At 40.4% G+C, this 26,496-nt stretch overlaps 1 protein-coding gene across 3 annotated transcripts in view; it reads left to right on the forward strand.

Moving 5' to 3' along the window:
- Positions 1–26,496, forward strand: part of ctnna2 (catenin (cadherin-associated protein), alpha 2) — a 1,188,004-nt gene that overhangs the window by 1,024,601 nt on the left and 136,907 nt on the right. Inside the window, exon 16 of one of the 3 annotated variants that reach the window (XM_059963426.1) lies at positions 1,760–1,912. The exons of the other annotated variants lie outside the window; for them this stretch is intronic. Coding sequence (XP_059819409.1) covers positions 1,760–1,814 — 55 coding nt within the window. The 3' untranslated portion in view covers positions 1,815–1,912. Of the gene's footprint in view, positions 1–1,759; positions 1,913–26,496 lie in introns of those variants that run through there. 3 annotated transcript variants of the gene reach the window in all.

Genomic DNA, 26,496 nt, shown 5'->3' on the forward strand with positions numbered 1-26,496 from the left:
AAAATAATGGTGTGCTTTCAACTGCCATGGTCATTTGTAAGCCAAGTGTTTTGTACAGCAATCATACTTTCAAATTTTTCAATTTAACTGACTAATTTTTTTTCAGCCTTCTGAATTGTTAGTTCTTTAAATTAGCCACTAAAAGTTTAAAAGCTGCTTTCAAGAAGTAAATAACATGAATGCATCCACTTTAAACAAAACTAAAAGGATGATACTTAACACAAACAAGAGAAAATCTGCAGATGCTGGAAATCCGAGCAACACACACAAAATGCTGGAGGAACTCAGCAGACCAGGCAGTATCTAGGAAAAGAGTATAGTCAATGTTCTGGGCTGAAACCCTCCGACAGGACTAGAGGAAAAACTGAGGAGTAGATTTAAAAGGTGAGGGAAGGGGAGAGAAAAGCTCAAGATGATAAGTAACCTTGATACTTGTAAAAACACCATCCCATCTCTCCATTTTTCTGTCTCAGTCATACCTGCTCTCAGGTTGAGACTTTTCATTCTAGAAAGAAGAAAAGGTCCTCCTTTTTCAAAGAAAGGGGCTTCCCTTCTACCATCAAAGCTGTCCTCAACTACATCTCTTCCATTTCTGCTCTTACCTCATCCTCCCGCCACCCCACTAGGGATAGGGTTTTCTCGTGTCCTTGCCTACCACCCCACCAGCCTCTGCATCCAGCACGTAATTCTCTGAAACTTCTGCCACCTCCAACAGAATCCCACCACCAAGCTCATCCTTCCCTCCCCACCCCAACTTTCTGCTTTCCACTGGAATCGCTCCCTACACGACTCCCTGCTCCATTCGTCCCTCCCAACTGATCTCCCTTCTGGCACTTGCCAGTGGAACAAGTGCTTCACCAGCCTCTACGCCTCCTCCCTCACTACCAGTCAGGGCCCTAAATAGTCCTTCCAGGTTAGGCGACACTTCACCTGTGAGCCTGTTGGGGTCATATACTGTGTTCAGTGCTCCTGGCCTCCTGTATGTCAGTGAGAGCCAACGCAAATTGGGAGACCGCTTCACTGAGCACCCACGCTCCATCCACTAGAAAAAGCGAGATCTCCCAGTGGCTGTCAATTTTAATTCCACTTCCCATTCCCATTCTGATATGTATATCCATGGCCTCCTCCACTTTTGTGATGAGGCCACACTTAGGTTAGAGGAACAATACCTTATATTCCATTTGGTTAGCCTCCAACCTGATGCATGAACATTAATTTCTCAAACTTCCAGTAATGCCCCTCAATCACCCCCGTCCCTTCACCATTTCCCATCCCCTTTTCCCTCGCTTATTTTATTTCCTTGCCCAACCATCACCTCCCTCTGGTGCTCCTCCCCCCTTTTCTTTTTCCCATGGCTTTCTGTCTCTTTCACAGATCAACTTCCCAGCTCCCTACTTCATCCCTCCCCTCTAGGTTTCACCTATCACCTTGTGTTACTCTCTCCCCTCCCTCCACCTTTTAAATCTACTCCTCAGCTTTTTTTTGTCTGGTCCTTCCAAAGGGTTCCAGCCCAAAACGCACTGCGCTCTTTTCCTACATGCTGCCTGGCCTGCTGAGGATGGTACTTAATTTTACAGAAACATCCCATTTCTACGTCTAACCCACTGACTGGCACATATTGATGGGGGTGGGGGAGGGGCTGATTCTATTCCCAGAAGCAAAATTTACAACTTAGGCAGTTACAAAGCTAGGCTCCTCACATTAACACGACCAATTGAGGATTGATCCTAAATTTAAGTATCTACCTGCTTTCCACTAGATTCAGTTCTGGATGCCATGGAGGTACAAACAGAAGGGAAGAGCAAACTTTCTGAAGCTGGCGAATTCAATATTGTGCCCAAAGGAAAATTGTTGTTCCTTGAAGCTTATACTGGGCCTTACTGTAACAATGCAGGAGGCTACAGACAAAGAGATCAGACTGGGAGTGGATGGTGAATTAAATAGCAGGTTATCAGAAGTTCAGGGTCACAAGTGCAGAGTAACTGCAGGAGTGATTCTTTACTTAATTTCACTTCTTTTTTCATTTGAGCACACAGAAAATTGTTCATTTACTCACATGGCTGCCAGAAAAATAACAATGTTGCCGTCGCACAAACAAAGATAGTTTATATAGTTAAAACTACAGATGTCTCAAGAAGCTCAGGATCAAAAATCACAGGAATATACTGTATGGCCTTTCACACTACAATGGCTGGAGTAGTCGGATAATCGAAATACCCACAAGATGGATCAAGTAAATGGACAGATCATTCTTCTCTGTTGCGCGAGAGAACAGCTTGGATGGAATTGAAGTTCACAATAACAATATTGAGATTGGCTTTTAGCTGGATGTGGTTGCTGTTTTCAGAAGTAGCCATGGGAGTTTGTCTTAATTTAAATATGGTTACTCATAAAATCTGTGCTTTCCAAAATTAAATGTTAGCCCACCTTTCCATATTTGTTGCTTTTAAGAAAGGAATATTAAATGTTTAAAAATAGATGAATGGGAAATTTATACCACAATAATTCTGCATTTTCACTTGTATCACAAAATCCCAGTCACATAGAAAGCAATTTAAATGAACATTATAATGAAGGTATCATACATTAATATAAGGGAGACCTTTCTTTTAAACTAGTTGGAATCTGCAATCTACTGCTTGCAGATATGGTGGAGGTGGGTTCAATTGTTGTTTTCATCAAGAAATTGGATCATAATAAGTGGTTAAAAACAGATTGACAAGATATCAGAATTAGGGCTATAGGGTGGAAAGGCGAGACTGTTCTAGAGAGTCAGCACAGTCTCGATAGGTCAATTGGTCTCCATTCTACGATCCCTAACCAATTTGTAGCCATCCAATGATTCAATAAAGACATGCTTTTGTAATGAATATACATTGCTAGTTATACATGCCCATTGTGTGGTTTTGTTTTTGGAAAGATATTGTGAATTTAATTTATGCTATTTTGATTGGTAAATATCCATGGCTCGTGAGTTTTGTGTACTCTTTCATCTTACAGAAAACAGGAATGAGGGGATTAAAGACATGCATGTTCACTCAGCTTCTCATATTTGACACCAGAGAAACACACCTACCTTTGAAGGTCCATTTGTCTTAGCCCTTCTAGTGGATATGTCAAAATATTTCAGTTTTCAGTGCCACAAACAGAAATGTAAAATAAAAGGGTACAGATCAGACAATAGCTAGGGAGCAAAAACAGGGTCAATGTTTTAAGCTGTTTGTTAATACTTTGATTTTATTCTCCTTAGATGTTCATAGTACTGTTGTTTCTCTGTCAAAATTTATGTAACTGTTGCATGAAGAGATCAAGCAAATTGTTGCCACATTCACTGACGAGACAAAGATGTGTGAGGAAGATGCAAGAGTCAATGAAGGGATACAGATAGGTTATGCAAGCAGGCAAACATTCACCAGGTGGAATATCAATATGAAGGAAAGTAAGATTATCACTTTGAATAACAAATGGAAAAGTGAAAAAAAACATGTTTAAATGGATGAGTAAAAAAATGCCCTAGTGCAGAGGAATCTGGGTGCCCTTGAATGAAACTACAGTAGCAGATCAAGGGGGTTGTAGAATGCAAGACACAAGACTGCTGATGCTGGAATCCAGAGCAAGAAACAATCTGCTGGGGGAAAAAACACAATCTGGGGAACTCAGTAGGTCAAATAGCATCTGTGAGGGGTAAGGAATTGCCATCACTGTTTCAGGATTTATATGTAGAATATCAGCCTTTAATACAGAGGGGCTATATGATTTAAGTAGAGAAGGTTTGCTATAACTAAGCAGCATGGTGAGATTACATCTTGAATGCCATGTTTTGTTATCTTGACTGAAGAAAATACTTCACAGGATGCAGTTTAGAGTAATTTATGGGGTTGATTCCTGGATGAAGAGGTTAACATAATGGTGAGCAGATTTGGCTGATACTCATTGATTTTTAGAAGAATGAGAAATGATTCTAAGGTATTTGACAGGACTGGTTTTGGTAGGATGTTTTCCTCCTGGAGGAATTCAGCAAGCAGAGCTTAAGCGCAAGGGAATCCCTATTTAAGGTAGAGAAGAGGAGGAATTTCTTCACAACGACGGTTTGATGCAGTCCGACAGGACAGAATGAGAGACAATTAGCCCACACCAATCATCAAGTGCCTATTAACACTAATACCATCTCATTCTCCTTCCTCTACCTATCAATTCCTCTCAGATTTTACTATTTACATGCACCAAGAGTAATATATTGTTGGCAATTACCATGTTAATTCACATTGTTTGGAACTGGGAGGAACCAGATACTGGAATGAAGCCCATATGATCACAGGGACAATATCCAAATTCTGCACAGAAATCAGGACTGAACCCTTGTGGATGGAGAGGTAAGGCCACTGGGCCATTACTTCATCAGGGATGTTGGCTGCAACCCTTCACATTTTCTACTCCAGAGTGATAGCAACAAGTACCCTATTGCACTTCAAGAACACATTGCATGGACAAAAGAACTCCAGTTATTATTTTATCCTGTTAGAGACATTCTCTTTGTTCCAGCCCTTGACCATCACATCTCCTCCACTACTCAGATTAACTTGATTTCTCACTTTCTTTTTCAGTTCTGATGAAGGATCTTTAACAGAACATTAACTGGTTTCTCTTTCCACAGTTGCAGGGTGATAGATTGAGTTCTAGCTTTTCTGCATTTGGTACAGTTTGAAGTGACAACTAAATTGCCTAGATTCTCAAGATTGGTGCCCAGAATCCTTGATGTCCACAGTTTCAAAAAGGGCCACACTTGTTTAATTCACATTTCAATTTACCTGTTGCTCTATAACCCTCTCCCACCACTTATGAGATGGCTTGGCTTCTGAGGATGAAAATCTGTTCAAAATCACTCTTAAACAGAAACACACAATTGTATCATCTTGCTTATGTTACACCTTTAATGGAACAATCTATTTAGTCCCTGCTCTTCCTAAAGCCATTTAAGTAATTTTCAAATATTTGTCTACTTCCATTTTAAAAAGCATACACAAATCATACTTCCTCCACTGTTTCTTCTAAACCATTTCATCACCTAGCAACGCACTGCATAATTTTTAAAATAATCTCTGAATCACTCTCTTCCAGAACAGTGAAGCATTTCAATAGAGGTAATATTATGTCTTTGAAAAAAGAAAAGATTTGATTTTGTTCCGTGCTTTAGCATTTATGAAGAGCTTCACACTTAGTGAATTTCTCAGAATTATATTAATGTACGACACTAGCATCTGATTTGGTTCAAGTTGTCCAGGAATGATGTTTGTGCTCTGCATGAACCTGCTATCTCCCTTCTTCCCCTGCTGTTAGAGTAACCGTACCATAGACAGAAGACTCAAGAGCAGGAGGACAGAGATTTAATGTGATTACCAAAAGAACCAAAGGTGATATATGAATGAACTATTTTTAACAGACTAAATGGTTCACATCTGAATAGTGCTGGGGACAGACTAATCTGTAGCTTTCAAAAAGAGAATGGTGTCAATACTTTAAATAAAATTATTATATAGAAAGAACAGTACAGCACAGGAACAAGTCCTTCGGCCCTCAATGATGTGCCAAATCCAATAAATTAATAATTAAATAGTCAACTGAATTAATCCCTTATGCTTGCACAATGTCCATAGCCTTCCATTTTCCTCACATTCATGTGCGATTCCAAATGTCTCTTAAAAGTATTAACCATCACCCCAGGCTATATATTCCAAGCACACACCTTCTCTGTGTAAGAGAGAGAGTGGTGGGTGCCCCTCACATATCCTTTGAAATTACTCCCTCTACCTTAAATGCATGCCCTTTGACATTAGACATTTTGAACCTAGGAAAAAGATGCTGTCTGTTTATCCTATCATCATCTTATAAACCTCTATCAGATATCCCCTCAGCCCCCGCTGCTGCAGAGAAAAGTATCCAAGTTTGTTTAACCTCAATGTTTCAGATCCAGGGGATGTGTTATAGCACATTCCCTCTAATCTAGGCAGCATTCTTTTTGAAGCCTCAACATCCTTCCTACAGTAGGGCAACCAGAACTGTATGCAATACTCCAGATGTGGCCTAACTAGTTTTATGAAGCTGCAACATCGTTTTCTGACTTTGGAGCTCAATGCCTTGACTATTAAAGGCAAATATGCCATATGCCTTCTTAACCACACTATGTTAGCCACTTTCAGACAGGTATGAACTTGGAGCCTAAGATCTCTCTTCAAATTCCCACAAAAAAGGCAAGGTCCTTAACAGCATTGCCTTTTTTGAAGCAATTTGAGTGAGGTGAAGAACGTAACTAGCTAAATTGATCTTGCAAGAAGCTTTAGAATATTCAGTAGAACATGGACCATTACACCACACATGGACCATTCAGCCCACAATGTTCTGTGGACCGACTAACCCGTTCTACTCTTTTCAATTAAGGACTGCACTCTGCCAAAATAGCAACAGGGAGGCATCCCATCTCAAGATGCAGGAAGGGCTAGCCACAGTGGTTCTGAAACATTGAGTCATTTCCAACCTTCGTGCTGAACTGTCACGCAGCAAAGACCATCAATGTCAAGAACTGTATCTTCCTTGACATTGGCATTGCCATTACCTATTGCACCGTTAATATCTTGCAGATTAACAGTGACCAGTAAGTGTCTCAGACCAGAAACTGAATTAATACTTTACTTTGTGAAGTCTTGCCACCATGTTCAAGACAAATCAACAAAAGCAGATCCCCTGTTACCCAACCTGACCTTCACTAAAGTCCACCACTGCTGAAATATCTGCCCTGTGCCACCATGAACAAAATGGATGCCTGCAACAAAATATGAGATGCTGGAATAAAAGAAACCCTGAATTCCTAGCACAGATTTCAGAGCTTTCCTCTCTGTAGTGATCATTCCAGCATCCTTTTTCAGTTTAAATCATGACAACCATAAATAAACAAATTGACTTGCTCAGTAAGCATTTGGTCCATGCAGTTAATATCATATTGTTGTGACCATTGACATTTATGGATTCGCTTAGTGCCCGATTTATTCCAAGGTCAAATGGTTCAATTTTATGTCAGAGAATATATACAGAGTACAACCTGAAATTCTTACTCTCTGCGGACAAAATAGGTAAGAAAAAAAGAGTGAATGATAAACCGCAAAGCCCCGTCCCCCTCTCACACACAAGCAGCAGTAAAATCATCAATCCCCCACCCCACCACAAGCAACGGCCAAGCTTCCAAAGAGACCATGATCCAGTGTAAATCAAGAACTACTGTCCACTCCAACACTTCAGAATCTCAGACAGGTTCTCTCACATTAGAGAGGAAGAGAGAGATTGCTCCTGCAACAGCAAGAGCGGACATCAACAACAAGCTATTTCAATGCTATAATCTTCTGTGCCGCTGCTCCAAGATCCTGAAACAAGGACCAACAGACTCTCACTCACCATCAAGAGAGAGAGAGAGTGCAGGAGCTTTCTGACAGCAGTGCATGCCACCTTCTATCTCAGTGTTTCAATTTTCCATGACGCTTCAGTTAGTGACATCGGTCAGTAACTGAGTTGTCCAAGGGCCGCACCCGGAAGGCACACATCTTCCAGGCCGCACCTGGAGATATCAAAACATCAGACCGCATGATGAGTCCAAGAACGAGGACCCACCACCAGTGGAGAACCGTAGTTTGAGCTGCAGCTGTAGATCGCAGACTCCAGCAGGCCCCCAGCCACCTTGAAAAGAAAAGAAAGAAATGAAAAAAAAAGAAGAAACTCTTTTGCGGACTGTTTGCCTATTTTTGTACTTCTGCGTAATGCAAACTTCGAAGCTGCAGCCATGCTGCAGGAGTTATGGCTCCCTTGGAGTGGAGGAAGTAACAGATGACTTCAAAAGATTGAAATGTCCTAACTTCAGAGTATGCATCATTGCCAAGAGAGGCTGCAGATTGGGTATTATCAAAATGGCAGTTCTAGAAACATGAATGCAGCATCCTGAAAGATGACAGATAATACCTGCAAGATAGAACATGTTTACTCCCACTTGATTATAGTCATGGAGATGGCATTGTGATTGCTGCCTCCTAAGCATGTAGTGAAATCACGAACCAGAGTGGCATAAACTATTTCAGATTCCCCACACAGATTCATTTTATGGCTGATGAATTCCTAGGTCAATATTTCCAGTCTTAAGTGCTTGTTTATGTTACTGTGACAGAATGTGTTGTGTTATTATTTCCGCAGTGCCATGCAATAAGTACAGGCTTAAGTACTAATTAGAATGGTTAGAAATTGATATGATGCAGATTTAAATTGTGGCTCAAGAATTTATAATATTAATTGCTTAAAAGGCACCTAATAAAGTATTCAGTTTATTTTTTTTTCTAAATCACCATAAACCTTAGCAGTTAATAGTTAATGTTGCAAAATCATTCAATGTAATTGCTCAGCTGGATGTTAGTATAGCACACTCTGTACATGTTTTCTTTCTCAATGATCTAATTCCTTACCTGTAAAAGAAACTGATCCTGGGGCTGAATTATTGGAGGGTTTCAATAATTTGATGTGGATACATCGGGTTTGCAAATTTCCCCTTGGCTATGGAGGGGTCACAAGGGGCTTCAGAGTGACCCTGGCTATTTGGCACTGAACAAGTCCATTAGTGACTGGCAACTAAAACATTGGAAAGGTCTGAGTTGCAGGTGCATTTGCAGGAGAAAAAGATATTTTTACTACAGAATGATACATCATTGAAGGAACCATTCATCTCAATTTCAAGTTCTTTTGGAAGAGCAATCCAATTAGTGCATTCTCCTGCCCTCATTACAAGAAACTACACTGGCTGCACAAAGGGCGGATAGCTTTGCAATCGAGGTACTTTAGATTCCAAATCAGAATTAGATTTATTATCACTGACATATGTTGTGAAATTTGTTGTTTTGCAGCAGCGGTGCCGTGTAATACATAAATATACTTTAAATTGTAATAAGACATACACTGTATTTTTAAAACTAAGTAGTGCAAAAAGAGAACAAATAAAATGTGAGGTAGTGTTCATTTGTGCGTTTTCTGTTCAGAAATATGATGGTGAAGGGGAAGAAGCTGGTCCTAAAACATCGAGAGTGTGGCTTTAGGCTCCTGTATCTTCTTCCTGATGGTAATAATGAGAAAAATCTCACCCAGATTGTGCTCAGTTTATCTGCTATCCCAACCAGGTTGACTGTCCACTGTAAGAATGTAAGAAATAGAAGCAGGAAGCAGCAATTGGGCCCTTCATAAAAGCTTCACCATTCAACAAGTTCATGACATCAACTAACTTCTCACATTCCTTGACTCCCTTATATCTAAGAATCAGAACTCTTGTCTTGATGGGCTGAAGACTGAACCTCCCCAGACCACTGACTGGATAAAAAATGTTAGGGATTCACTTCCCTGTATATGGCAAAATATCTTGTTTAACTGAATAACCAGTCACTTTTCTGAGATTGTGACTCTACTTCTAGACAACCCAATCAAGGAAAATGTCATCCCATCTACTCAACCTATCTCTCAATGAGTTCATTTCAATGAAATTGTCCTTATTCCTTCTCGTCTAATGGGAGTATGGGGACAGTCTGCTTCATCTCACCTCATGTAATTGGATCGGAGGCAGCATCTCCAACACCATCACACTGAGCACTGGGGCCCCCCAGGGCTGTGTGCTCAGTCCACTGCTGCTCACTCTGCTGACCCACGACTGTGCTGCAACACACAGCTTGAACCACATCATAAAGTTCACCGATGACACAACTGCGGTGGGTCTCATCAGCAAGAACGACGAGTCAGCTTACAGAGAGGAGGTGCCGCAGCTAACAGACTGGTGAAGAGCCAACAACCTGTCTGAATGTGCGGATAGTGAGGTCAGCTGAGAAGATCATCAGGGTCTCTCTTCCTGCCATTACGGACATTTACACTACATGCTGCATCCACAAAACTAACAGCATTATGAAGGACCCCACGCACCACTCATACAAACTCTTCTCACTCTTGCCGTCTGGGAAAAGGCACCAAAGCATTCGGGCTCTCACGACCAGACTATGTAATAGTTTCTTCCCCCAAGCTATCAGACTCCTCAATACCCAGAGCCTGGACTGACACCTTACTGCCCTATTGTCTTGTTTATTATTTGTTGTAATGCCTGCACTGTTTTGTGCATTTTACGCAGAGCTGGGTAGGTCTGTAGTCTCGTGTAGTTTTTTTCTGTGTTGTTTTTTACGTAGTTCAGTCTACTTTTTGTACTGTGTTAATTAACACCATGGTCCTGAAAAAACATCTTGTTTTTACTATGTACTGTACCAGCAGTGAAGGTCGAAATGACAATAAAAAGTGACTTGACTTGACAAAGTAAAATAATCAATCAGTGCATTATTAGTCAGAAAAAAATTAACAAATTTGGGAAACAATATAATAGAATATAAAAGCAAGGATGCAATGTTGAGGCTTTATAAAACTCTGGTGAGGCCTCACTTGAAGTATTGTGAGCAGGTTTGGGCCCCATATCTAGGAAAGGATGTCTCTGGGCATGTACTCACTAAAGTTCAGAAGAATGTGGGGGCGGGGGGAATCTCACTGAAACCTATCAAATTTTGAAAGGCCTTGATAGAGTGGATGTGGAGAGAATGTTTCCTAGAGTGGGGGACCTTGGACCAGAGAGCACAGCCGCAGAATAGAGGAACTACCATTTAGAACGGAGAAGAGGAGGAATTTCTTCAGCCAGAGAGTAGTGAATCTGTGGAATTTGCTGCCACAGGCGGCTGTGGAGGCCAAGTCTTTACATATATTAAGGCAGAGGTTGATAGATACTTGATTAATCAGGGCATGAAGGGATACAGGGAGATGGCAGAAGATTGGGGATGAGAGGGGAAGATGGATCAGCTATGATGAAATGGAGGAGCAGACTTGTTGGGCCAAATGGCCTAATTCTGCTCTTATATCTTATGGTCTTATTATTAGTCAGAAAAAAATGAACAACTTCAGGAAACAATTAAGTTCATCACAGTTACTGATGGTCCAAAGAGAACAAGGGCAGGTCTTTATTATTGCCTCCTGATGTTATACTACTTTAAAGAAGCCAATAAATAGGTCATTCTTCCTGAAGTTTGAAAGAATGTGGTGGAAACAAAATATTTGGTGTCTCCTCATATGAGAAACTCCTTTTTGAATTTTAAATTGTCTCATGTAAAACTGATTAAGTAATTACAAAAGTACCAAAACTCATCCTGTTGCTGACACACTGATCGTCAAATGCTGGGCGTTAATCTGTCACAACAGCTTTTGAAGCATTTCTGTTAGCAAGCAGTGTCTAGCAAAAGGGAAAGCAACATAACTGTGGTTTTGTTAAGCTGCCACAATTCCAGTGGTGTAGTTAAGGGTTTTAATTAGACCATCAATGGCACTTGGTGTTGCCATCAAATTGTATGAAGGGGCGGCGAGAAATTCAGTATTTTGGGAATTTATGCCTAAAATAGCAACCTTTGCCTTAGTTTAGTTATTTTCCATGCCTTTTTATGAACACTTGGTATTTCATTGAACTTCCAAAGTGGCTGTCAAACCTGATGTGGCTGATTTTCACAGTGGGATGTTATATTTTGCAGGAAGCACTATAACAGCAGGATGTAAGAAATGTTACCATGAGAAAAAGCTAATTCAAGTTCATTCATCCTTTTTTCTCACATTTACCATCTGACTGCATTTCATTTTTGCCTCTGCTTTCATACAGTATATCACTTGGAACGAAGAAAATCTTCCTTATATCTGCACATTTTGCTCTGCCTTGATTTTTTGATTACTCGAAGTGTGGTTTGCTATTCTGGTGGATGTTACATTTCTCAGGGAGCAATTGGAACAAAAGATGAGAATACCTGTGGTGCCACTTTTATATTCCTTTTTAACCTATATGGATCAAACTCAAATACAAAGGCACCATAAATTACAAATAGCACTAGACAACAAATATGTTGTTTCCTGAACTTTTTCGAGTGTATGTTATGTACTTAGGCTGCCGATCATGCCACTCACCATGAAATTTCCCTATCATGCACCATTTTAAAAAAATTGCCTATATTTGTTATTTCAGTTCATAATTCAAGCCAACTAAAATGTTGCCCACAATGTAAGCTGAAAAGTGTTTTGTCGCATCTTGATGTGCCTGGGCATGCTTAAGCAGACAAAGATGCCATGATGCACAAACCAGGGCTCGAAAAAGACACTGATACTGATACGGATTTTGAAACCTTTATGTCTGTTGAGCCTCATCTGATAATGTAATCTGGGTTAAATGACTTTGTTTATCTGCAAAAGCAGAATTACTGGGTTCAAGGCTATCAGGATGGAATCTGTTGTCACGAGACACAAAAATGTCCATAAAGGATTTCAATACTTGAGACGGATGTTTCCCAGAATAACTAGTGCCAAGATTAAGGAAGGTGTTTTTGTTGGTCCACAAATCAAACAGGTCAGCAATGACAAGCAATTCGAAGAACTTCTATTGGGACTGGAAAAAAGGATGTTGAAGATTTTCTTGGCAACTACGGAGCACTAAGCCAAGTGCAGCTGGTTGACAACATGCTTCAAGCATTCAAAACCATGAAGTGCAACATGTCACTAAGGATTCATTTTCTGCATTCCCTTCTGACTGCTTCCCTGCAAATCATGGCACTGTCAGTGATGAGCATGGTGAAAGGTTTCACCAGGATAGTGCAGTGATGCAGAAGCAGTATTGGGGAAACTGGAATCCATCACCCTCTTGGAAGCTGTCAGGACAGAAGACGCTGCCAGTCCAAGAGGCGGACAGGTCTGCGAGTCAAAAATTGGCGCTGAAGCAAAGCCGAGGAGACAGACGTCAGGCAGAGCTGTGTTAGTAGGGGACTCTATAGTGAGAGGTACAGAAAAGGGTTTTTGCGGCAACAGGCGGGATTTAAGGATGGTGTGTTGCCTCCCTGGTGCCAGGATCCAGGACGTCACGGACTGATTGCAGGGCATCCTCAAGAGTGAAGGTGAACAGCCGGAAGTGGTAGTGCATGTTATTATTATTATCTGCCTCTCCCTTGTCAGCACTGGCAGACCCTTTAGGGGAGAGGTGGAATTAAAAGCAAGTCTTAAGATTTCTAGCACCTGTCGTTTAGTAATTTGCCTTTTATTCTGTCTTTATTCAGATTTCGATTATGCTAAGCTCATCTAAATTAACCCACAATTAACTCACTCCAGTTGTGTAAAAATATTGCCCTCTTATTCTGAAAAGCACTTGTCATTTGTCACTAAGTTGCTGCTGGCAAAGAGAGGATTGGAGCAATTTTTTACAACAATGCAGTGACTTTCTTCTCATTAAAATAGTTAGCTGCATAATTATAACTGCATAAGAAAGTAATTTAGGAATAAAAACAAGCTATTAGGCCCAGCATGCCCATTCAATGCCAGGGGGAAATCACACTTGTCAATGTTTGTCCTATAACCACCCCCACTAGATTCAGCATCTTACAAGATTGTATGAAATAGATGCAAAAGGAGACTATTCAGCCCCCCCCCCCCCCCCCATGGTATCCAATAACATCATATCTGATCTATTTTTTAAGGGTCAATATTCCTAGACTCTTTTAATATTCAAAATATCGAATAATGTCTTGAATATGTTAAGTGACTGATCTTGAGTTGGTCAAGAATTGCAAAGATTCAGCATACTTTCAGTGAAGTAATGTCTTTCCATCTCAACGCAGAATGACTTATCCCCTCATCTGAGACTGTGGCTCTGAGTTTAAGACAAGGCATTCAGCAGAAGGATTATCCCTGAATGTACTCCCTTCGGCCTGATGAGAGTATTTCATTGAGAACATTTCTCATTCGTTTAAACTCTGAAGAATATTAAACTAAATAATCCTTTCTCAAAAAAAAAAGCCAACATATTGAAAAAGGATCTAGTGCTTTCTTGGCGTATATGATGAATATCGATGGGGGTATTAATGTCATTGGACTAGAAATTCCTGATGAAGCTGGCAGAATTTGTCATCAAAATGTCAGTTAAAATTAATATCTGTACCCGGCTGGAGGCCCAAGAGTATAAACTCTTATTATATCCAACTTATTATTTGCCTTGTCAACTACTTGCTATACCAATCCATAAACTTTCAATACCAAAGTACTTAGTATTCTCCAGATACATAGTTGTACGAAATGTTAATATGTAGCAGCATTTAAGACATACATATGTAAGTTTTACTGCACATATAGGCAATTTCAGTGAAACTTTTTAAAAGTCTGGCTACATCTCATATTCTCTATTTTACAAATTCTACAAATAATGTTCTCAAATGTTAAAAGCTGACTGAGTACATAAAGTTTACATTGACAATGATGATTTGGATGAAAATGGACAAGGCATTGTACTAAGTTTATAGATACCATCAAGAACGGTCAAGAGTCACTGTGGGATGTTTATCATCCATGAAAGTGTGTAGATGAATGAGAAATGGAATTTAATTCAGTTTTAATTCAGAAAGGTGGCATCTCTTATTAAGAACACCCATCGCCCAGGACATGCCCTCTACTCATTATTACTGTCAGGAAGGAGGTACAGAAACGTGAAGGCACTCAGTGATTCAGGAACAACTTCTTCCCCTCTGCCATCCAATTCCTAAATGGACATTGAGTCATGAACATTCCCTCACTTTTTAAAAATTGTTTTGCACTACTTTAAATTTAATTATTTAATATATATACTTACTGTAATTGAATCACTTATTTATTTTTTCTATATTGCCATACATGGCATTGTACTGGTGCTGCTGAGTTCACAAATTTCACGCTGGTGATATTAAACCTGATCCTGATTCTGATTAATTCAGGTAAGTGATACATTTGGAAGGTCCAATCAAAGTAGGATTTTCACAGTAAACAATAGAGCTCTGGGGAATGTTGTGGAACAGAGGTACTTTGGAGTGAAGGTCCAAGTTCACCGCCAAGATAGGACTGCTGAGCCTTTTAATGGGTGGTGGTGTATGCTTCATGATCAGTTCCTTGTGGTGTACAAATGTGGTGATGCTGTCACCAAAGACAATACAAATACCAACGTCAGGATGCTGTTTATTGACTATTGCTCAGCGTTTAATACCATCATTCCGACAGTACTGATTGAAAAGCTCCAGAACGTAGGCCTCTATACCTCCCTCTGTAACTGGATCCTTGACTTCATAACCAGAAGACACAATCTGTGTGGATTGGTAATAATATCTCCTGATTGACAATCAACACCGGTGCATCTCAAGGATGTGTGCTTAGCCCACTGTTCCACTCTCTCTACCTATGACTGTGTGGCTCGGCATAGCTCACATACCATCTGTAAACTTACTGATGACACAACACTTGTTGGCAGAGTCTCAGATGGTGACATTCAGGACCGAGATATACCAACTAGTTGAATGATGTCACAGCAACAACTTTGCAGTTAATGTCAGTAAGACCAGAATCATCAGAAAGGGTAACACAATGGAACACACACCAATCCTCATAGAGTGATCAGAAATGGAGAGAGTAGACTATTTCAAGTTCCTGGGTGTTAATAGCTTCGAGGACCTAATTTGGTCCCAATATATTGATGCAGCTATAAAGAAGGCAAGACAACAGCTATATTTCATTAGGAGTTTCAGCAGATTTGTTATGTCACCTAAAACTCTTGAAAATTTCTACAGATATTCCGTGGAGAGCATTCTGCTGGCTGCATCACTGGGGGTGGGGGAATGGTATTGCACAGGATCAATATAAGCTGCAGAGAGTCATTAAATTAGTCAGCTCCATCATGGGTACTAGTCTTCATAGTATCCAAGACATCTTCAAGGAGTGATGCCTCAAAAAGGTGGTATCCATCATTAAGGAGCCCCACCACCCAGGACATGCCCTCTTCACTTTGGTACAATGAGGAAGGAGGTACAGAAGCCTAAAGGCACACGCTCAACGATTCATGAACAGCTTCTTCACCTCTGCCATCTGATTTCTGAATGGACATTGAACCCATGAACACAACTTCAGTACTTTTTATTTATTTCTGATTTTTTGCAATACTTATTTAATTTAACTATTTAATATATATAGATAGATGCAGTGGTAAAGAAGGCTCTTGCTATGCTGGCAGTGCATCAACTGTAGAAGGCAGGAATTTATGTTGACTATCTCTCAAACTTGTCATCAGGGTTCAATGATCAACAACCAACTTCAAAAAAGCTAATGTAAGAGGCATACAAGTTTGGTCCAGTGCCATTGGATATTGAATCAAAATCAGAATCAGAATCAGGTTCTGGAGAGGAAGTTTCCTCCAGTGAGGATGTCTAGGACCAGAGGGCACAGCTTCAGATTGCAAGGATGTCCCTTTAGAACAGCATTATGAAGAAATTTCTTGAGCCAGAGGATGGTGAATCTGTGGAATCCATTGTAGAGGCTAAGTCATTGGATATATTTAAATTGAAGGTTGATAAGTTCTCAATTAGTAAAGGCATCAAATAAGAAAAGCTAGGAGAATGCGGTTGAGATGAATAATAAATTGGCCATGATAGAATGGCAGAACAGACTCAATGGGCCGAATGGTCTAATTCTCTTCCTATGTGTTATGGTATTATGGTCAATGCCAGGTGCTCCTGGATGAAAACATCCTTGCACGTGGGTTAACGATCTCAAACGAACTTACACTGAAAAACCTTGCTACTTTTGTTATGGAAATCATTCAGCACAATGGAGTCAACTGAGAGAGAGCAAGATGCTTTCAATTTAATGAAGAAAGCAAGCTCACAATACCTCTGTGTGCAGGAGCAAGCCTGCAAGTATTAACACCCAAGTAGTTTCTCAGTGGGAGTGTCTCAATGTAAAAATTGAAATTAAAGAAAAAATTTATAAATCAGGACATCAATATCAATGTTGGCACAGTCATTGATGTTCCATCATGAGAAGAGAAGCATATGATCAGCAGTTTAGAAAAAACGCCATAAGCAAAAACCAATTCAAAATTGAAATCATACTTTGGCAGGATCTTAAAAGAATAAAGCAATTACATTAGAAAAAATAACATTTATGTTTCTCCACAATGGGCACAAAGTAAGGCGACCGATTCTGGCTGATTATGTGCATGGGCCATCTCTGCTGGAGAGAGAGAGTGGCTGAAAAGGGTTAAAGACATGGTTAACAAGTGAAGCATACTGAGTCGTGCATCACCACAGGATGCTCCATAGAGAGATTAAGATCTACCTTTTTCACTCACAGACTTCCCAATGAATATATATCAGACATTGGCACACAGTTTACCTTATTTTAGCTTAAACAATTTAATAGAGATCAAATGAAGCACCATTTCACTCCTCCTTATCAACCAACTTTAGATCGAGAATCAGAAAGGTCCATTTTCAAAGTGAAGGAAGTAATGAAGAAATCGATTAAGCAAGGTCAATGGAATATCACTGTGAGATGCCAATTTACAATCTCTGTTAAGCACCAGAGTAACATTACACTCCTCAAGTGGATACACTCCTGCAGAACATACAGTAAGATCAAAGCTAAAGTGGGCTAATTGGCCCTTGAACCTCTCTGCCATTTATAAAAAAATATGGGCTGTCCAATTGTGGACTTGTCATTAGTTACTTGCACTGTCTGCATATTTCTGGTCAGCTTCAGAGTTGGCTTATTGTCACTATTATGAGGAAAATTAGTTGTTTTGTGGTAATAGTGCAGCAAAAACATTTAAAATTACTATAAATTACAAAGTAAATAAGTAATGCAGAAAATGGAAAAATGAGGTGGGTTCATGGGTTGATGGACTTTTCAGTAACCTGACAGTAGAGGGAAAGAAGCTGTTCTTAAAGCATTAAAGATGGGTCTTCAGGCTCTTGGACTTCATCCCTGATGGTAGTAACGTAAAGAGAACAAATTCTGGATGGTGAGAGTCTCTAATGATGGATGCTTCCTTCTTGAGGCACTGTCTCTTGAAGATGCCCTCAATGGCAGGGAGGGTTATCCCCATGATAGACCAGGCTGAGTTTCTAACTCTCTGGAGCCCCTTGTGATCCTGTGCATTGGAGAATCTGTACCAGGTTGTGATGCAACCAGTCAGAATGCTCTCCATAGTATATCTGTAGAAATTTGTAAGCATTTTTGGTGACATACCAAATCTCCTCAAACTTCTAATGAAGTAGAGCTACTGTTATGCCTTCTTCATGATCGCATCAATATGTTGGACCCAGGATTGGTATTGAACACTGAATTGTAATCGATAAACATTACCATGAGGCATGTTTTGTTGCTGTTTAGATTCTCCAAAGCAAAGTGGAGAGCAGTGAGACTGCATCCATTAGAGACCATTTTTGGCAAGGCAAATTACAGCAGACCCAAAGTTCAAAGTAAATTTATTATCAAAGTTACCGTAATATTTGTTACCCTATATAACCATGAGATTCATTTTCTTGAAGATGTACTCAATAAATCCATAATAGAATAATCCCCATAATAGAATCAATGAAATAGTGAACCAATTTGGGCATCCAACCAGTGTGCAAAAAAGCCAATAAACTGTGCAAATACAAAAAAGAAAGAAGTAATAATAAATAAAGAAGCAAGCAATAAATAACGAGAATATGAGATGAAGAGACCTTGAAAGTGAGTCCATAGTTTGTGGGAGTAGTTCAGTGGTGGGCAAGTGAAGTTATCCCTTTTGTTTCAAGAGCCTGAAGGTTGAGGGGTAATAACAGTTCCTGAACCAAGTGCTGTGAGTCCTGAGGCTCCTGTACCTTTTTCCTGATTGCAGCTGCAAGAAGAGAGTATGGCCTGACTGGTGGGGGTCCCTGTTGCTACTTTCCTGTGGCAACAATTTGTACAGGCATACAGGAAAGCAGCATCTGCAGTTCCTTTCTGAGGCAGGAGTTAATTCTTTTCATAACCAGCCTCTCAAAGCACTTCATTCCAGTCGATATGAGTGTTTTCTATTGATGGCCCTCAAGAAGCGAGCTCTTCTTGGGCAGGATAATTGCTGTCCTTACTCACCTTCCAAGGCATGCATAGAAAGTGCTGAGATCATTGGTGACTGAAGCATCACTGCCATTAACGTGGCTTTGAATTGGATGAACTAATGGCATGCAACCCCTGCTGTAGCAAACATACATCCAATTGCGTCTGTAGTATCCTGTGGAATTGCCTTTTCACTCTCAGATGACCTTCCTTGGACTTCTTGTAGGATACAAATTGCCATTCTTGAACACCATGGATCTAGCCCTCATGCAAGACTTTTGGCTCAGGAAAATTAGCTATATTCTCAAAAGCACACACTTATCCACCCAATTGGTGATAACTGTGGAATATTCGTTCAGATCTGAAGTTGAATCCTTGAATATGGTCCCATCTACCAATTCTTCTTTTTAGTTCAAATATCTCAAATCTATTCAAACAATGCTTAATGAGTAAATATTTCCAAAGACTCACAACCATCTCATAAAATAAATCCCTTTTTATCGCCATTTTAAATGGGCCACCTCTATTCTGAAGCTATGTCCCGGAATGTCAGATAACTAATTCAGAATTAATAATGCACAAGTGGTTTAGGATATGGTAGAGTCTCTTTCAGTCAACAGTGAAGGAAATACAGTTGAAGGAATATGCAACGAGAAAGGATTAGTCTTCATGATAGATATTTAGCAAATTGGAGATGAGAAAGTGGGATATTGGGGAAATAATTGGGATATGTTGTTTAAGAATTACCTCCTGAGATTGTTGAGAGATTTTGAGAAGTCCCAATAACTGCTTTTCTCAAGAGTAATATTTGGAAGATTATTGATACCTGTGAGCTCAAAGTTGTTTCTGACATAAACTACACAATTATTCTAAAGGAACCAAAGTGTATTATTTTTAGGGAAAGTCAAGACGAGACCATGTGTTTGAGTCCAGAGATAGATGATGCTCCATTAACCTCTGGAAAATGCATGAATTCAGATCGAGTAACATTAGTGCCACTGCAAAATGCTCAGGCATTGAGAACATCTGTAAATTGACTAGCTGTAAAATTTCTAAATTATGCCATGTATGTAATTACAGAAATATGTTTGATCATACAGATCATTATGTCACATTGTTTATGCACATCAGCAGTCTGAGTGAAGCATCTGAATAAATTTGATACATGTTGTTTGAGTTCCTGTATCGCATGTTTTGATCTATACTCTGCAATAGGCTTCATTGGAGGTTAAAGAAAAAAGTAATTCAGTTCATATACTATTCACTATCTAGTTCCTCTTTGATGTTATTCGCCCACTATACTGTATATCAAAGCCCTTTAAACTGTTGAGTAAACAGATTTGTCTAATTTATCGAATTTGCCACCATTTACACTGGCTCACAGCAAGTGCAGCATGCTTCAGAACCAAGCTCTCAATGAATATCCCCATTATTTTAGTAGTAAAACGTTCTATTCATCTGACAGCATTCCCTAGGATTTTAATCATTTACAGTTTTGTCTTTGGGAAGGATTTTGTAACTTGTGGCGATGATGCTAAGATCGTGCCTTGGGCTGATATTTTAATTTATTTGTGCTATGCCAAAAGTCACAGCTGGCACTGCTAACTCATTCTCCAAGAGTAGAAATGAGTACAGTTACTCTCCCTGCTCCCTGTGATGTTGTGTATTCTGAAGTAGAGTGTGGTGATTCATTTAACATAAAAAAGATTTTCATGTGAATACGGTGGAGTATCCTGATGTACGATTAACTCATCTTGTCATCATATTTCAACCTGTGGTTCAGTACAGTCTCATCTGGTGTGATCACACTGTCAGTACCAGTGAACAGGAAGGCTTGCTCAACAGTGGGAGGCTTCTCTTTCTTCTCTTCCGTTCAGCCTTTGCAAATGCCAATATTTCCTTCCTGGGGAGTGGGGGGCTTGGAATATTGCCCCTGGTGTTCTTCTGATATAGCATTGAGTGAGTTAGCATGGATGTTAGGTACACTGCAGAAGTGAACTATGCAACCTGTTTGTGGTCACTATTGTGTATCACTTCCCTTGGCTTTGCTACATTGCAGCTACTGTTATTTATGTCAGCACTTAATGTACAGTACCTGCTGTACTTAATAAAGTGGCCACTGATTATATTTTTGTGGTTTTCTGCCATTGTAGCCTGTCCACTTCAAGGATCAACGTGTTGTGCATTCAAAGACATTCCTCTGCATACCACTGTTGTAATGCATTGTTATTTGAGTTACTGTCACCTCCTGTCAGGTTGAACTTCTCTAGACTCTCTCAATAACAAAGCGATTTTGCCCACAGAACTGTTGTTCATTGGATTTTTTTTTGGTGCATCTTTTGCACCATACTCTGTAAACTCTAGAGACTTTTCGCATGAAAATCCCAGCATATCAGCAGTTTCTGAGTTACTCAAACCACCTCTTCTGGCACCAATGATCATTCAAACTTACTTAGATCAAATTTCTTCTGCGTTCTGTACAACAACTGAACCTCTTGATCATGTCTTTTATGTATTGAGCTGCAGCCATATGTTGGCTGATTAGATATTTGCATTAATGAATATGTGTATCTGCCATAAATGAAACAGATTTATGTTTCCATGTTTATCATGGCTCTTCCTCTGTACTTTTAATACAGTTTTCTACAGTTTTTATAAAGAATTATCCTGCCAGTGTTACCCTGTATGTTCTAAGGTTTGGCACTCACAAGTCTTCCACATGATTGGCCAATTTTCGGTGATTTCACAGCCAGTCTTTGGTTCATAAGAAAGAAACAACTCACTCAAAAAAAGCCATAAGTTTTATTTTGACAAGTCAGAACATTTATCATCCATTGATCCCTGGCTGTGAAATGAACAGTATCTGGACCACTCATGTGAAAGACAGTAGGATCCTTCGTGATATTTTGGAAAAAGGCCAGCAATGTCACCCATCCTGTTCATAGTCCATTTGTACTACTCCCATCTGGAAAGAGACAAAGTAACATCCTTGCTTGGACCACTGGATTCAAAAGTAGTTACTTCCCCCAAGCTCAGGCAGATTAACACCTCCACCCATTAACTCACCCCACCACCAGAGTAACAATCATTTTGTTCTCCTTTACACTCATGTAATGAAAAATTAATATAAACTATGTTGAATATTTATCATTGTCAAAGTGATAGGTTTAGATAAATAAACAAAGAAAATCTGTTCCTTTTCAGTGATGCCACAAATGTCCGGGAACACAGTTTTAAGGTTGAGCAAAAGATATGAGAGATGAGCTAAATGAATCCATTCTACGTTGAGTGATCACAACCTGGAATTTGGCACCTAATAGTCTGGCAGAAGTGGAGATTATTGATGATTTCAGAAGAAAATTGAATGGACATTTGCGGGGCTACAGTGAAAGATCCAGAAAATGAGAGAGTCTGAATATTTCTATAGAGCAAATGGAAAAGAAACATTCAGAAAGACTTGCAGTACTGTGATGACTTTTTTCATTCCTGTCAAAACATACAAAACTACTTCACCATCATTGAAATAAATCTGAAATAGAGCCACTATTGTAATACAGGGAACACAATAGTCTATTTGACCATAAGATTATAAGATATAGGAGTGGAATTAGGTCATTTGGTCTATCAAGTCTGCTCTGCCATTTCATCATGGCTGATCTATTTTCCCTCTCAGCCCCAATCTCCTGCCTTCTTTCCGTATCCCTTCATGCCCAGTCTAATCAGGAACCTATCAGCCTGTGATTTAAATACACATGAAGACATACCTGTGACAATGAATTCCACAGATTCCACTTTCTGGCTAAAGAAATTCCTCCACATGTGTTCTCAAAGGACACCCCTCAATTCTGACACTGCGTCCTCTAGTCTTAGATTCTTCCACCACAACAAATATCCTCTCCACTTTCACTGCATCAAGGCTTTTCACCATTCGATTAGGTCACCCCTCATTTTCTGAATAGTGAATACGGACCCAGGGTCATCAGACGCTGTTCATATGAGAAGTCATTTAATCCTGGAATCATTTTTGTGAATCTCCTTTGAGCCCCCTGTAACAACCCTTTGTACTCAGTAACCTCTCTTTAAAAGTTATGTGATTATGAAAGTGTCCCTTTTAGCCTGAGATGGCAAATGACAGTGCCATTCTCTGTTGTAAGGCTTCACAGCTATGTGCAAGTCAAATGCTGTTTGAAAACAGTTACTGGAGTGCTAAGTTCCAAATGGTGATTGATACTTACAGAAATGCAATAACTCCCCAGATGATTCGGAGGGTAACAGCACCACCTGGCATGCTACTGTATTAACATGAAGAGAGATCTTAAGCTGATTTGAGAAAGGGTAACTTGGGTCCCACTGTTCCCCAGTATTCTGGCAGCATTCCTACCAGTGATTCCAGTTAAAAAACCTTCAGGCGTCACTAAATAGAGAAAACGTGCCAACCTGTATCGCCACATCTCAGGAGTAACGCTGCCTTCTTCAAATAGACTTGCACACAAAGATGGGAATTTCTCTAAACATCTGTTTAAATCACAAAGAAACTTTTAGCTCAGTCCTCTGAGGAACAAGAGATGCAAACCAACTTGGAGCACAAAGGCAGAACCACTTTTCTCAGGACCTTGAAGAATGAATGAATGAAGTTATGAAGAGGTGTGTAGACTGACATAATAGCAGATCAAGTAATCCAGTCACTTTACATGAAAAAGGAATCTTATGCACTTGGCAAGTGACAATAACAAGAGGTTAGGTTTAAACGGACCTCCAGTCTCCCTGATAACTACACTTATCAATAGTTATCAGTGGTTAGCTGGATGTTAGGTACATCCAGCTAACAGACCGTGTTAAGGAATTGGAGCTGGAACCGACTGAACTCCGGATCAATTGGGAGGCAGAGGGGTTGACAGGGACATAGTTACACTCAAAGTGCAGGACACAGGTAACTGCGTGACCATCAGGATGGGACAAGGGGATAAACAGCCAGTGCAGAGTACCCCTGTGGCTGTTCCTCTCAACAACAGCTATACCGAATTGAATACTGTTGTGGGAGATGATCTAGCAGAGGACAGCCATACCATTCAGGTCTCTGGCACTGATAGGCGATTCGTTGATTTAAATCATAAGACATAGGAGCAGAATTATGCCATTTGGTCCATTGGTCTGCTCCGCCATTCAGTCATGGCATAACCATATCATATCTAATCAAGTTCTGCCTTAAGTACAACCAACGACCTGGCCTCCACAGCTGCCTGGTAATAAATTTCACAAGTTCACCATCCTCTGGCTAAAGAAATTTCTCCACATCTCTGTTTTAAATGGATGCCCCTCTATTCTGAGGCCGTGCCGTCTTGTCCAAGACGCCCCCACCATGGGAAACATCCTTTCCCCATCTACTATGTCTAGGCCTTTCAACAGTCAAAAGGTTTCAATGAGATTCCCCCCCTCCTCCATCCTTCTAATTTCCAGCAATTTGGAGAACAGAAAGGAGGTTCTCTGGATGAGAACAAGATGCCTGAAAGAACTGTTGCCTCCCAGGTGTCAGGATCAGGAACATCTCCGATCAATTCCCAGCATTAAGTGGGATGGCAAGCAACCAGAGGTTGTGGTCCAAGTTGGTACCAATATCATGGGTAGGAAGGGTGACAAGGTCCTACAAAATGAGTTCAAGGAGTTAGATGCTAAGTTAAAGGACAGGAACCCCAGGGTTGTGATCTCAGGATTGCTATCTGTGCTACATGCTAGAGAGGCCACAGATTGGAATACTCTTCATGATTTTTATAAATGACCTGGATGAGGAAGTGGAGAGATGGGTTAGTAAATTTGCTGATGACACAAAGGTTGGGGTGTTATGGAGGGCTGTCAGAGGTTACAGCAGGACATTGCTAGGATGCAAAACTGGGCTGAGAATTGGCAGATGGAGTTCAACCCAGACAAGTGAAGAGGTTCATTTTGGTAGGTCAAATTGATGGCAGAATATAGTATTAATGGTAAGACTCTTGGCAGTGTGGAGGATCAGAGGGATCTTGGGGTCTGAGTCCACAGGACACTCAAAGCTGCTGTGCAGGTTGAATCTGTGGTTAAGGAGGCCTATGGTGTATTGGCCTTCATCAATCATGGAATTGAGTTAAGCAACTGAGAGATAATGTTGCAGCTATATAGGACCCTGGTCAGACCCCACTTGGAGTACCGTGCTCAATTCTGGTCGCCTCATTATAGGAAGGTTATGGAAACCATAGAAAGGGTGCAGAGGAGATTTACAAGGATGTTGCCTGGATTGGGGAACATGCCTTATGAGAATAGGTTGAGTGAACATTACCTTTTCTCCTTGGAATGACGGAGGATGAGAGGCGACCTGATAGAGGTGTACAAGATGATGAGAGGCATTGGTCATATGGATAGTCAGAGGCTTTTTCCCAGGGCTGAAATGACTAGCATGAGAGGGCACAGTTTTAAGGTGCTTGGAAGTAGGTACAGAGGAGATGTCAGGAACAGGTTTTTTACACAGAGAGTGGTGAGTGCATGGAATGGGCTGCCGGTGACGGTTGTGGAGGCAGATACGATAAGTTCTTTGACTCCTGGATAGGTACATGGAACTTATAAAAATAGAGAGCTTGGGTAACCCTGGATAATAACTAAGGTAGGAACATGTTCGGCGCAGCTTTATGGGCCAAAGGGCCTGTATTGTGCTGTAGGTTTTCTGTGTTTCTATACAGTTTAACACACAGCTAAGGAAATGGAACAAGCTGGTTTTTGGATCATTGGTCTCTTCCAGGGAAGGTGGGACCTGCACAATAAGGATAGTCTACACCCAATCTAAAGAGAGAGGGAGTAATATCCCAGCAGGAAGGTTTACTATTGCTGGACAGGAGTGGAGAGGAGTGGCTTAAATTAGAGTTGCAGGAGAATGGGAACCAGAGTGCCAGGTCAGACAGAGGAGCGGTTGTGGAGAAAAATGTTGTTAAGCCTACATACAAAGTCGGGAATCAAAAGGCTGAGCATGGGACTAACCTTCTGAGCTGCATTTATTTCAATGCAAGTAGTATTGTCGGAAAGGCAGGTGAGCTTGGGGCATGGATCATCCTGAGGAATTATGACTTTGTAACCATTAATGAGACTTGGCTGCAGGAGGGGCAGGACTGACAGCTGAATGTAGCAGGGTTCCATTGTTTTAAATGTGATAGAGCAAGAGGGCTTAAGGGTGGGGTAACATTACTAGTCAGGTAAAATGTCATTGCAGTGCTCAGTCATGACAGTTTGGAGAGCTTGTCTAGTAAGGTTTTATGGGTAGAACTGAGGAATAAGAAAGATTTGATCACGTTAATGAGATTACATTATAGACCAACCGACAGTCTGTGAGATGTAGAAGAGCAAACATTGAAAGATTGCAGACTATTGCAAGGAACATAAGATTGTGATATAGGTGATTTTAATTTTCCACCTATTGACTGGGGCTCCCATACTGTAAGAACGCTGGATGGGAAAGAGATTGTTAAATGTCTTCAGGACAGT

The sequence above is a fragment of the Hypanus sabinus genome, chromosome 3, assembly GCF_030144855.1.
Source record: "Hypanus sabinus isolate sHypSab1 chromosome 3, sHypSab1.hap1, whole genome shotgun sequence".
Taxonomy (NCBI): domain Eukaryota; kingdom Metazoa; phylum Chordata; class Chondrichthyes; order Myliobatiformes; family Dasyatidae; genus Hypanus; species Hypanus sabinus.